General features: G+C 49.4%; 1 protein-coding gene across 1 annotated transcript in view; it reads right to left on the bottom strand.

Annotated features, from left to right (window-relative positions):
• Positions 1 to 9,896, bottom strand: part of PLXNC1 (plexin C1) — a 132,690-nt gene extending 122,794 nt beyond the window's left edge. The window contains exon 1 of the mRNA XM_017679314.3: positions 8,708 to 9,896. Coding sequence (XP_017534803.2) covers positions 8,708 to 9,769 — 1,062 coding nt within the window. The 5' untranslated portion in view covers positions 9,770 to 9,896. The remainder of the gene's footprint in view (positions 1 to 8,707) is intronic.
• Positions 9,897 to 14,320: the final 4,424 nt, after the last annotated feature.

The following is a 14,320-nucleotide window of genomic DNA, read 5'->3' as shown; positions in this document are numbered from 1 at the left end:
CAGCCATTATTCAGGAATTCAAATCCAATCATTTCACTTTCCTGCGAAGACTCTTCTGGCTTTAATAAAATATCTCCTTCCCACGGGTCCTACAAGGCCAATAGGACCCGCCTGCTGCTTTCTTCTCCAGCCTCCTCCCCCAACCCTCTCCCCTCACCACCTCCCTGTATTCAACCCCACTAACCTTCAAGCCAGTGTGCTAGGGGTGCTCTCTTCCCAGCTCTCCATGAGGACGGACATCTACAACTATCCTTTCTTATTTGCCTGGTGTCAACTCAACCTCCTTCAAGAGAACTGTCCCCAACACCTACAGCCCCAATCTCAGCCTGTGACTCAGTATCCCCATCTGTAAAACAGGAGTTAACAGTATTACCCCCACCTCATTAAGGTGTAGTGAAGATTAAATGAGCTGATATCGGTGAAGCACTTAGAACACCTGGCACTCGGTGGCTGCTCTGTGCTCTCGTTTTCATATGACAATAAATCCCGTGTTTGCTACATGTTTGTTGACTATCCTATTTATCACTGATAGAAATATTTTTACACAGTGCTTGGCACATAATAGGAACTCAGATTATTTGTTTAAACTAACGACTATCCTTCTAATCAGCTGTTTTGTCTCTGATCTTCTCCATTCATTCTTCTGAGTTTTCTCTTTAGAACACAAACAAACCATGTCTGCTCACAGCCCTGCTGCTGGCCCCCACCAGTCGGAGCACTGTTGTCACGCCCTGCTGCTCAGAGTCCTGGAGTTTCCTCTGAGCTGCCTCAGGGACAGGCATGAGTGGGCGTGGGCAATTTGCAGGGTTCTGGGAGCCTCCACCCCCTGCGCTTTGCCTTGTGTCCCAGCACTTGGCCATGGCCTCACGCAGAGCAGAGGTCAGTGGTGATTTGCTAGCCTTTTTCTCATATGGAGCTTCTGGTTAAGATTTATTTTAAAGACCAGATTTGGAAAGTCTAAAAATGACTGACCATCAGGACAAAATCCAGCCCCCTTCGCCTTTCTCATTAAGGCCCTGGCCATCTGGACCTGCAGGCTCATTCTGTACACCCCCAGCCAGGGGCAGTACCCTGCGGTTCACAGGCTTATTCAACTTCCCACTTGTGCACAAGCTGTTCCCTCTCTCTGAAACTCCCTTCCTTGCCCTTTCCTCTTGGATTCAAGATACAATGCCAGCACCACCTCTCTGAAGCCCCCCAGGCCCTCCCAGGCTGTCTGAAGCTCCTCCTTGGGGCTTTCCCTTTTTTCCTAACTCTCTGTTCCAATGCCTTACAGCATCAGGGGTTGGAATGGTTTTCTTTCCCTCACCCTTTCCATTACTTTGGGGGTTGACAATCTATCACCTGTGGGCCAGATTTGGCCCACTGACTATTTTTTTTTTTAATGGCCTATGGATATGCAAGGAATAGTGCTTACATTTTTAAATAATTGAAAAAAATAGAATATTTCATGACAGGTGAAAATTACATGAAATTCAGATTTCAATGACTATAAAGTTTTATTGGAACACCACCCCACTTGTTCACTTATGTATTATCTAGGTTGCTTTCACCTTGTAGCAGTAGAGTTGAGCAGTTGCAGCAAAGACCTTCTGTGGCAAGCGAAGCCTAAAATACGGATGATCTGACCTTTACAGAAAGTTTGCTGCTGACCTCTGCATAAGAGCACTGGCCTGGGCGGTCAGGCAAGGATTGCTGGGGTCAAATCCCCCTTGTAACTCCTCCAAGGGGAACAGTATGTGTGACTATTAGACAGTCAAACCAATGTGACAATCGATGATAAGAAATCAAGAAACAAAGGCCACAATTCTATTTAGTTTTGTGACAGCATGAAAATGAGCATTTTCATTTAGAAAATTAAAACCAAGAAACACTATGGTTAAGATTTTAAGGACCAGATTTGGAAAGTCCAAACATGACTGACCATCATTTAAAGACAATTAAAAAAAACAAAAAAAACTTGATACTACCGTGACACTGGTTCTGCAAATAGGTCAGACCCACAAACTCCCCTAGCAGACTGTAGGATTTCTCCAAACAGGCCTCGGCCTTACCAGCTCTGCGACACCGCATCTCCACAGAAGGTTGAGGTCACCAAGGGGCCTGAAGGGAGGCAGAGACTGTGCCATGCTATTGTGGTTGGCCTGGCAGCCACACTGCGTGCCCCCCACCACTTCGCTCTGGACCAGTCCGCCCGCACACCTTCTCATGTTTGACCCCCTTTCTTCTGACTGGACCAGGGTTCAGTAACTGCCACAAAGACAACAAATCCCCACCCGGAAATAGAGCTCTAATCTGGTGTGAAATGATAAGTTGGACCCAATTCGATCTCTTTTCTGCTAACGTGAATAAATACACAAAGTCTTTTTTTTAACTCAACACAGAAGGTTAAATGCTACTGAGATGTAGACTGGGGGCCAAGGCAGGCTGGGGCACATTCAGGTGGAGGTATTGAGGGGCAGACGTTTGAGGAAGCAGAGGAGGCCATTTGATAGCAGGACTGAAGTCAAGGCAGCAGCCAGGCTAGGTCATGCTGACAGTGAAACCTCAGGATGAGCATCCATCCCTTCCTGCTGCTGATCTCCTCTGAGCTGTCTTGAGTTCAGAACCTCCTTCCAATTCTGTACCATGCAACCCCTTCCTGTTACTATTAATAATCATGATGGTGAAGACAATAAATACATATATAACATTTACTATGGTCAAATTGTGTTTATCCTAGACATATTAACTCATTCATCCAGACAATAATTTTATGACACAAATAGGATGCCTACTTATAGAGGAAGAAACTGAGGCACAGAGAGGTTAAATAATTGGCCCAAGGTCACACAGCTGGTAAATGGAAGCTTTGGTCCCAGGTGACCTGGCTCCAACCTGTGTGTAAAACCCACTACACAGTACTGCTCCTATCCCTAGGTTTCCACATAACTGCCATGTTTCTGTTGGCTAAATCCTCTATCCCTTTATTTGAACTTAAGTAGCTCTTTCATGCAACCAACTGTGCCTAAGTCAGAAATTGGCATGTGTTGATGCTGTAAAGAGTAGACTCTCAAAAGGAATTTCTGTGTGTGGAACTGGTTCTGATGTACCACAGAGTGGAAGACTTTAAGAACCCCCCACCTCCACCCCACTCCCCAATCCCAAATGAAATGCAAATACACTGTTGTGTACAAGAGTGAAGGAGCTAATCAAACTATGACTTGTTGGTTCTTGAGACTCAGACATCAAGCTCAAAAATGGAATGCTTTAGAAGGTTTTCTAGGTATTTCGTTTGGGCAATTAGAAAAGTGTAAAGAAAACAAGGGTAGTGGAAAGAGTTGGTTAATTTCTATGGCCCTAAGTAAAACTGCAATGGAAAAAAACAGGACAAGTTCTTATCCCAAGTGCCTCACCTGGGCTGCAAGGAAAATTGTGCTAACTTATAACAGTACTTCCAAAACTTGAGTGTATATTAAAATCACATGGAGAGCTTCTTAGACCAGATTGCCAGCCCCACCACCAAACTTTCTCATTTAGTAAGTCTGATGTGGAACCCAGGAATGTGCATTTCTAGCAATTCCCCAGATGACGCTGACATTGCTTTTCCAGAGGCATTCTGAGAACCACTGCCCTACGGCATACAACACTCTCCTCTTGTCTCTGAAAGGCACAGTCATGCACATTATTCAATTAAACCATAAAAGCTCCAACCATGCTAGGTTTCTAAGGTCAAAGTTAACTCCTAGATTGACAAGTCCAAAAGCCTGGCTATTCCAGTGACTGGGGATTTCTGGGAAGAGCCAGAGGAATGGAGGAAGCCAGACAGCCCAAGACTAGGGAAAAGTGCAGCCCTGACACAACAGACATTAAGAAAAAGCCAGTGGTTAAGGGAGTCTGAGGTGGCCAGACTCAGGACAGTGTTCCTGCTACATAAAGAAAACATTTCCTTTCATTTATTAATGCAGCAAGTATATCTCAAGCCCCAACTATATGCCAGGTACCATGCTAGGTTCTCTGGGTTCAAGAGAAAACAAAATGTTGTAGGATTCCTGACCTTCTGAGACTTACATTTTAATTGTGGCTGCTAATAAAGACAAGAGTGCCTGTAACCCAGACTTAACAGGCTGAGCTCTCCAGATTTAGTTTAAGAGCTATGTTATGTACAAGAACAAAAACTGGGGGCAGTCCTTGAGGCCCTATAGGTCTGAGGTCATTTACAAGCCTGAATACAAAGAATGCTGACACTCTTTGGAAGTTGACAGCTGAGGAACTACAACCCTCCCAGAGTCTGAACTTCAAGTGGTCAAATATGCAGACCCAGAAACTCAGTTCACAGTCAAGGATTCTCTATTACATGGTAAAGTCTTACATCTGCAAACAGCTGATCTTATCAGAGCACTTGCAAGCACCTCATTTGCTCCTTGCAGGATAGATCAACATGGGAACCCAACATCCATGGCACTGGGTTGTCCATGAAAGTGGTTAAAAATTCAGGTCCTTGGTCCAAATCACCCAGGTTCAAAATCCTCTGCCATTTACTAGATGTAGTAGCGACCCAAAGCAATCTGGGCCTCAATTTTCTCATCTATAAAATCATAATCCTATCCTTACCCTATAGAGTAATTGTGAAAATCAGCTGAAAATAAGGCATGTCAGTGCTTAGCAAAAAGCCTGACCGTAACAACTGTCCAGGAGAGAGCAACTATGATTGATTTTCCCCTCCTTCTAAGGGGTGTTGGGTTTTTTTTAATCTACCCTTGCATTTCAGATGTGTACATGGGGTAAAAATTCACCCTTTAGTCGATGGATTGCAAAATGGCTAGGCAGGTTTATAACAGAAACTAAGGGAGGAATAAACATCACAGGAAGACTGTGGATTTTGAGGTCAATAAGGCTGCATTGTCAAGTGGTCCTGGGACATCACTTCTGCATGCAGCAGCTAGAACTGTCTTAGATTACTGTTAGAGAGCATGCGGGCATTATGTGGTTGTCTGCATGACAGTTAAATTATGTCAGGCGTTGGAATTATGTGAGTGTGGAAGAAGTGGGTGTGTCTCCCCACAAGGGGTAGAATGAACTAGAAGAGTCAGTCCTGTTGGCCAACACTACAAGGAAACACACCACCCTCAGAGTCCACAGAGGGGGTGGCCACTGTGTTTAAACCGCAAGAACTCCAACACCCAACTAGGGCAGCCAGGCTAATCTGAAACACCCAGACTTCAAAACTTCGGTACAAACATTTTTCCATGAGTGCATTGGTGGGCCAGGGGTAGTAGGAGTTCTTCGAGGGAGGAACTTAAATTAACTTACTTGTACATAATTTAACATTCTTTTTTTTTAAATAACCCAAGCACACAGATATGTTATGGAATAGAATGAAAAAAAAAATCACGTGAGGTTTTAAAACACACCTCAGGGGATGCCCTCCAGCTTCAACTTTACAGCCTAGGGGAGGCTCATTGTTGCCTCTTTAATTACGGGACTTTCAAGGGAACATCTGTGAAGCACCAGAGTGGTGGAAATAATCCAGAAGTACATATAGCAAGACCTGGGTTTAAGGTAGAGGGCTCGGATGCTTACTTTGCTCTTTTGAGCAAGTGCTTAACTAATCTTGAGCTTCCTCATCAGGTAAATGGGACTCCTCATAGAATCAATCTCAGACCTAATGAGGGGCTTAAAGGAAATAATATATGGGAAGTGCTGTACAAACATTGGGATTATTAGAATGTCTACAGAGATCGTTTGCCTTGGCATGTTTGCAGGCCAAAGCGAAGCTTCTGTACTGATGAAAGAGGATTCGGAGTTACTGGCAGGACAGAAAAAGTAACTGCCCATTGGGTAAATGACTGACTACACACTCATTGCGCAAGCAATTTGTAAATTAATCCTCAGCAAGAGAAGCTAAAGGGGAGGAGATGCAGCCGACATGAGATAAGAGAACCAAGAAAGGAGAAAACACAACTCAGCCACTCCTGTCACTTTGCTACCCATGCTTGATTGAAGATGGAAAATAAGAGCGAGCCATCTAGTAGGAGAGGGAGAAGGCAAGCAAATCTAGCCGCCTGGGCCTCACTGCCTGTGGATTACTGTTAAAATTATTGTGTCTACTCTCAATGAATAGCCGTTGGAATCTATTGCGGCTCCCTCTAGAGTGTTTCAAGTCCATCTCCTGTTTTAGGCACCTGTTATTCAGCACAGCTTTTCAAAAACAAATTCAAAACCTGAAAATAAAATGCATAGCGAATGCAATCAAGTGACATCATTGTTCTGAGTGGCAACTGGGGGCACAATGATCCCATGACCCCATTAAATGGGGTTGCAACCTGCTATTGTCCTTTCAGTGGCAAAATCAGTGGCACCCAGCAGTGTTGTTTACACTAGCAGGCATCAAACAAATATTTGTTGAATTAAGTATCTTATCTGCCTCTTTAATAGGTTAGGAAGCTGTCAGTTTTGTCATCAAAACCACCTTTTTTTTCTTTTTTCATTCAAGCCCCTCTTGAAATTCAGTTTCATAAAGGCTTTTTAATGCATACTAGCAGCAAGGAATTTACTTAAATGAAAGAAAAAAAAAGCAAAACTCCAAGCTCCCACCTGTGCAGCCATGACACACTATTGTTTGAACCAGAGTATATTATTTAATTGGGATGACAAGCTCAGAGGGTAGAGACCCTGTCTTTCAGAACACACAACTGAGCACACTGGGAATTCTTAATAACAGCAGCAAGAAATGCTGTGGAGGGAACTAGCTCAATTATTTATTTTTCCAATTCTAGATTTTTGGCAGCATGTGTTTATCTCTTGCTTGATTTGCAAGGGGTAGCTTTCTTCCAGAAGCTCTCATGAAGATGGATAAACAGCTCTCCGATTTCCCCTTCCCCTCCCCAGTGCAAGTAGGAATGCTTGATGAAGCCAAAACGTGGATTCTGAGTGCATTCAGGATACCTGCTGGGTTTGGAAGGGAACTAAGTCCTCCAGGACCCAGTGGGTAGAGAGAGGCAGTCAAGAGAAATGTTTTGGCTCCACACATCTACACAGCTGTCAGATGTCAAAGCTTGGACTTCCACTGTTATTACCTGCTGTGGTTCTCCGAGCTGTCTTGTCATTAACCCCAGAGACCAAGTATGCCTAAAGCTTGACACAAAGTAATATTTGAGGGTACTTTGAAGTCTTTCAACAGAGAAGAACGTGATGGTTTTTTTGCCAAAATTTAACTGTTAAATTATATTAAAAGACCTAATAGAGGTAGATATTGAAATATTAAATTTTTTTGTGTATAGCACAGGAAGTCATTTAGGGAGAACTGTGTGTTATTTATGCTTGAAAAAAATTATACCAGTAAGTAAATGAAGGTATTGTGTGTGTCCCAGCACATCACTGACCAGCAAGGAGGAAGGAGCAAATGACCATTCTAAGGGGCCTTGGAAAACACCTCAGTTTTTTTACTCCCTGGATAATAGGACTAATATTTGGTAAGATGTGCTTTGCAGAGAAAGGGGTGGGTGGGGGTGAGAGTGTCTTTCTATACACACATTAATATACCTTAGAGCCAGTGCTCCCCTGTGTGCTTACACAACAAACGTACTAACACGGTTTTCCAAGTGGAGACTTCTCCCCTTCCTCTCTGATGCATTTTATACCAAAACAATGGCAACACCTGTAGCTGTTCATTTCTGCTCTTGATTTCTGTCCAGTTATAAAGGAGGCTCTCAGCAGGCTGCCCTCTCAGGAGCCATATGTGGAGTTGATGTGCCAGCGGCCTTGGAAGGAAAACGGCCCCTAAGAAGTGCACAATGGCTCCATAATCCCCATCAACTGGACCCTCTTGAACCACTGCTTTATCTTCCAGTCAAAAAGGCACGAGTCTCAAGAGTCAAGCTGTGGCTGTCCTGGGAACCCAGGGGAAACCTGTGTTGTTTGCCTGGATGGGAACAACACAAGGGTGGTGCCTCTACGCCTGCCACCCAGTCGCACAATTCGAAGCACAGAAACTGCCTGTAGCTCCCAACACTTCCTCTTCATCTCCCCTCCAGGGTAAGGCTCTTCTCCACAAAGGCCCCTCCACCTCCCCAGCCTCTCCCGGGGCTGGAGGCCACAGCACACCCTCAGCAGAGCCCCGGCCCCACCCCCTGGCACAGGGTCCCGCTGAGGGTTCTGTTCCACCAAGTGTGAGCCTCTTCCCAGGCTAACACTGACCCATACTGAACAGGCTCCCAACTCTTCAGACCACATCACATGTGTTACTTGGGGCGCGGGGGCGGGGGGGCGGTGGCACAAAGGCTGGGGTGTGGCAGCAAGCCCTCTAGGTTCAATGGCTTCTCTGCCAAGGGCACTTGTTTGCTAACCATGTTAAGGCAAAGAGTCAAACCCACATGCCTGCTGAGACCACACACCTAGGAAGGCTATCAGAGAAGGGGGTGGGTGCTATGAGGGGGCTCAGCTCCAAACAAACATACACGTTTGGGGGGCTGGGATGCAGTCGCTGGAGTTTTGAGTCTAACTCCTATCCTCTCCACCTCCCTTTTTATGCTCCCTTTGGGGACCTCTGGCCATGCTTTAAAGTAGCCCAAGGTCTCAGAGACCCTGTGAGAGCGGCCATCGGGCGGCCAGCAGGTTGTGGGAAGCCAGGACCTAGTAAGTATCAACCCGGTCTCCCACCCGCGCTGCTCTGGCGGCGCCTCCCCACCGACAGCGCTTCCTGAAGCGTCCCGAGGACAGGACTTACACAGTTGTTATCGGTGATCTCGAAGTCCCAGCAGCCTCTCTTGGCGCGCGCCTGGATCTCACTCATCCTGAAGAGGCAAAGTGCCGTGGTGGCGGGGGAGCGCCTCTCCTGGCCCTTCCCAGTGGGCGCGCTGAACACGCCCGCCCAGACGTCCAGGGCCTCCACCAGGCTGGAGGAGAGGAGCAGGCGGCGGCCGTCGGGGTGGCCGTGGCCGCAGTCGAGGGCCGCCTGGCCCTGGAACTGCACCAAGGCGCTCTGCGCGATGCGCGCCATGCTGGGCCAGCCGGTGGCGGCGCCGCTCGTGTAGTTGTAAGGGTAGTAGGGGAAGTAAACGCTGGCTTGCCAGAGAAAGGCGTCCACGAAGTGCAGGCTGCCCGCACCCGAGCGCAGGTTGAGGCGGCCCAGCTCCTCCGTGGCCAGACTGCGTCCCTCCGTGTCCTTGAGCGCGATGACCGTACCGCGGTCAGACGCCGCGGGGTTGCAGCGGCTCGCCGTCTCGGGCTCTGGCAGCACGTAAGTGGCGGCCACCGCCAGATACCAGCGGTTCTTGGGGCCCGCGCGATACACCACGCCGGCCGTCGAGCCCTGCGGGTGACACGACACCACCTCGGTGCCGTTGCGCAGGGAGCTGCGGCTCAGGTTGTCCAGGTGTCGCACCTCGCAGGCGCCCCGGTCGAAGGTCCAGCCGGTGAGCAGCAGCCCCCCTGGGCTGGCCGCCCCCTCGCGGTAGGGCAGCAGCAGCTTGCTGAAGCTGCTCCCCGGCCGGGGTCGAGCGGGGGGCGCCAGCGAGACAGGCTCCTTGCAGTTGCCGGGCTGGTCCCGGTACAGGCGCGAGAGCCTGTGCTCCAGGCTGTAGTCCAGCTGGTCCAGGCAGCTGCCGCTCGCCACGAACACGCCGTGCGCCCGGCTCACCGCGATGGCTCCGATGGCTTGCTCGGACCGCCACACGGGCTCGTCTGCGCCCCGGCCGGGCGCCGCCAGAGCCAGCAGATAGGCGAGCAGGGGCAGCGGCGCGGCGGGGCGCGGGGGGCGCGGCGGTGCCTTCCTCCGGGAGACCTCCATGGGGCTGGGGGGGCCGCCCCCGGGCAGGGCGCGCGGCGGCTCAGGCGGCTCAGGCGCGCGGTGACGGCGACGCGGGCGGCGGCGGCTCCTGCGCGCGCTCGGGCTTCCGCGGCCGCCCCATCCCCGCGGCTCACCCGGGAAGGAGAGCGGGGAGGGCGGCGCTCGGCGAGGTCGCTCCGGCAGCCTGGGCAGCAACGGCGGCGGCGGCGGCAAGCCCTGCACGCTCCGGCGCCGCTTCCTCCTCGCCCTCCTTCTCCGGAGAGTTCCTCTGTGCAGCGCGGGCGCTCGCGGGGAGGCGCGGAGGGAAGGGAGGGGACGGGCGGTGGGGAGCGAGGCAGGCGGGGAGGGCTGGAGAGGTTGGGTGCGCTTGTGCGTTTCACTTTCCCATTGTGAAAGTGGGATGCAACTGCCCCCTTCCTCATCCTCCTCACCCCTTCCTCCTCCGCCCTCCGCCCGCCCTTCCTCCATCCACGCCCATCTCCCCTCCCCTCTTGATTCGGTGAGACAGGGAGGAGGGAGGTCTCGTAATTTGGGTTACTGTGTAGGTGGCCTCTTTCGTCTATTCATAACAAAGCTGAGCCGCCTACCGCTGCTGCCACGGCCGCCACCATAGCCCCTTGGCTCTCCCGGGGCTCCTGGTGCGCGCTAGCAGTGCACCGAGCAGCTCTGGCGCCCGGCCGCCGCGGGGCTATTCCAACGCTCGGGTTTTGTTTACGAGTGCAGCGGGAGATACGCAAGGCACCGGGCGCGTGGATCCGGGCGCCAAGGGGTGGCAGCTGAGGCCCGGGTCTCCGGCCACAGGGAGGCTGCGAGGGCGGCTGACAGGTGTGGAGCAGCGGGAGGGAGACCCTGGGGAGGCGCGCTGGAGACGTGGACCAGCCAGAGACTCCGGGGTCCAAGGCGCCCCTGCGACTGGGGGTGGGTTCCCCGGGTCAGAAGAGTGAGGTGGGGGGAAAGACAGGCGCCAAGACTCTGGTTCTGCACAATCCCTGCGGCCAGAGCTCCCATTTTTGAAAAGGTTCTCTCGTCTCCCTTGGCAACCGAGTCCCAGGCTCTCAAACCTAGCACTTAGAAAGTTCTACTCACCATCCAGCCTTAATGATCACGGCTAACATTTATTGAGTACTTACTGCGTGCCAGGTGCTGTTCTAAATTCGCTACATGGAAAAAGGCTCCTTTAATACCCATAACCAACATATTAACTAGTGACTGTTATCCCCATTTAGTGGTAAGGAGACATGTCATGGAGGGGTTTTGGAACTTGCCAGGAATCGAAATTCTAATCCACATCTAAGTGCAGGGCCCCATACACACGGCGTTCTAGCCAAGTGACACCTGTGGCATTGCAATTCTACCTGTAGATCATTCTCAGCACATAGAACTGAAAAGGTGCCCAACTTAAATTCTCCAACCTAACCTCCTAGCCCAGCCTTCTAACCTTAGAGCCAGGTATCCTTTTCTCCCTCTGTCTCAACCCTTCCCAGTCTTTTCCTTTGGACCTCTAAGGGCTCACCAACTCAATTAGGGTTTGAATACCAGCTGGGATGCCCCCAACGACCAAGAATTGTTGGAGCACAGTGAATTTCTGAATCATTGCACACCTGGGGCTAGGTTCATGCTTCTCGGAAGGGCTCTGGGGGAAAATGCCCAAATGCCTCCCAGCTTTCTGAGGCAGCTGATGACACCCTCACAGTCCAGCAGGTGATCCAAGGGGTTTCTCAGGGGGATCCTGAGGACTCCAGTGCATCCTTGCAAAGTGATCTCTGTCCCTTCCCCAGCTATTTCCAGGCCAGAGGCCCTGGGGAGAGTAACTGATTGCATGCCTTCTTCCTTCCCCTCCTAGTTCCCCAACTCTCGGTGGAATCTGGGTGGTTTTGGTCTTTTGGGGGGATGGGAGTGAATGGGCTTCCTCCAGATGCTGAGCTCTCCAGCAGCAGCGGTTGTTGCAGGCTTTAAACTTCTACAGCAGTGCCTCACGCTCTCCCTAGTGCTGAGAGACAAGCCAGGTGAAGGAGCTCTGGAAGGCTGGAGGAAAGGTGAAGCAAGCAGGAGAAGGGAAACATGAGTTTCTGCCCCAGACATGCAGTTAAAGGATCACACCATTCCTGCAGGGGCTCCCATATTCTGAATTCAGAGTGGTTATCTTTCCATTCATAATTTCCTTGTTTGAAATCGGGTAACATTATCTTTGCCTGCCAGCAGGCAGAAAATGCCCTCCCACAAGCTATAAGGTTGCCCTTTGTACTGTGGTGATGGTTGGTGGCTGGGTGCTGGGGAGGAGAGTGTAAGAGGAAGGGGAAAGGCCTGAGGTACTGGACTGATGTCACCAGGAGGTCTGAGGCAAGGCAAATCCCTTGCTCTCTCTGCTGGGAGATAGTCAGGCCTTACTCCCCATTCCCTGCCCCGCTGACATGCTTTGAGAATTTTTGCATAGCTGGAAATAGAAAATGTGGTTATCTGAGAAAGGCTTGCAGAAGCTCATAGACCCCCCTTCACAGCATAGTAGGGGATTTATGTGCTGGTATTTTGACAGTTTTCTCCATGAATGAAAAAGAACACAATGATCTTCGTTGCCATCATGGACCGGCTGTGGCAGTGTTGTTATGTGCTGAGAAGCAACAGTTCAATTCCATTCCTGAGACAGTTTTACTTCACCGGTAACCAAGTAATTTCTCTAAGTCCTGTAGAGTTGGTACAATCAGTAGCAGACAATCTTGGGAGCTATTTGGATTAAACATATGCTGTGGCACAGCACTTTGATCACTACTCAATTCATTGCTACCTTGTTTTGAAAAAGAAACATCTTTCTAAGTACTACCATAAAGAAGTATAAATGGCTTAGAGGGCTACAGTTTTTTGCCATTCTACTGGGCCTTAGGCCCCATTCTTGAAAGCAGGCTTCATTTTCCTTTCCTGTAATTGTATGCAGGCTCCTATGGTGAAAGAAATCAAAAGCTGCCTACTTTCTGGCATGAAAAATATAGGAGACTAGGAAGCATATAAATATATTCTTTGCTAGTTCTATCCCATTTTGTACAAACATGTTTCATGTTTGTCCCTATCCAGTTTTCATGTGTACTAAAAGCTCCACCTTCAGGACACACGCCCACATTTGAGAAGTGTGGGAAAGCTAAACAACAGAGATAGACGATTTGGCGTGTGTGTTCCCTATGTCTTTGATCGCTTTCTCTTGGACGCCACTGTTCTGGCCGAGGGTGCGAGTCCCACTGGTGGCAAAGCTTCCCTTTCCAGCTGATGGGAGCCCATCCTGTTGGTGTCACTTACTGCACATTCGGAACTCCTTGTAACACAACTGGCCAAAGCTCAAAAAAAAAAAAAAGGAAAAGAAGATGGTGCAGATTTATCCTCCTGGCAGAGGCCTGCTACCACGGAAACAGGCAGTTCAGACTGATTCCGAGCAGTTTTATTTGTAGCATTCACTAGATGGGCAAGTCTTCATAATGAGAAAATATCAACTCCCTCAGGCACCGAAGGCAGTCTAGGTTAACCAGACCATCCACAATCAGACTCATTTCTGCTGGACAGGACTTTATAGATTCAGTGGTTTCCTGTGGAGATGTGGGACATTAAGAACCATTCAGGAGGCAATTGGTCACAGTCACAAGATGGGTATCATTGGTGCTTCAGTTTTCTTTCTGACTTAAAAAAAAAATATTTGACAGCCATCTGGAGGGATGACTGGGCCAGCAGAGATTGGAAGCAACTAAGACCATTAGCTCTGATGGTCAACAAATTCTCTTTATACCCTGTCCATGTAGCTACAACCTCCTGGGCAGCACTTGGGAAACACCACCCAGGGGGTTCGCATAGTACCAGCATTATCCTTCTAGGGCTTAAGACAGGCCACTTTCTTCTCAGTGGCTTTGCTCAAATCTATGTGGTCTTCCACAGCGAGGCCCTTATCAAAGCTCTCAGCCCCTTTTGTGACTGACAGGAAAAAGAAATGAGCCAGCCTCTTTTCTAGTCTGCTGATGAGTAGATAGTTGAAAGCAGATAAGATGAAGAGCCATTTAATAAGTTTGAATTGATGCTGAGAGACGAGTTGAATGCAGTTCAATCAACATGAAGTCAGTCAAACACAACATGGTTAAGAAGCAGCTGAAGGAAGGCCTTGTCTTCCTTGCCCAACCAACATGGCCCCAGACAATTGCTGAGAAGTCCGAGGCTTAATGATGGTGCCCTGTGCCTTTGGTAAAGGGATGAGGGCTCTGTGGTGCTCCTTCAGGGGGCAAAATTTGGGTTTACCCCCTAACATTACAATTTTCCTTTTTTCCCATGTTATGCTTAAGAGCTCATGGGCATTCACCAGCAGACGGGAGAATGGATTGGAGGTACAAGGAAACAATTCTTTACTCAAGGTCCAATAACTTCCTTTAAGCTAAATACTGGCCTTCACTCAGCACTAGGGAGGGATGAGCTATTGCCTATAGGAAGGATATAAAATGTTGGATGATTTGAAGAGACTGTGGCATCTAGGACACATCCCCTAGAGCCCTGGCATCTCACTTCTCAGGTAGTATACTCAGTGTC

This window comes from Manis javanica, chromosome 10 (assembly GCF_040802235.1).
Source record: "Manis javanica isolate MJ-LG chromosome 10, MJ_LKY, whole genome shotgun sequence".
Lineage (NCBI taxonomy): Eukaryota > Metazoa > Chordata > Mammalia > Pholidota > Manidae > Manis > Manis javanica.
The sequence above is the reverse complement of the archived record's forward strand: the minus strand, read 5'-3'. Positions and strand labels throughout refer to the sequence as shown.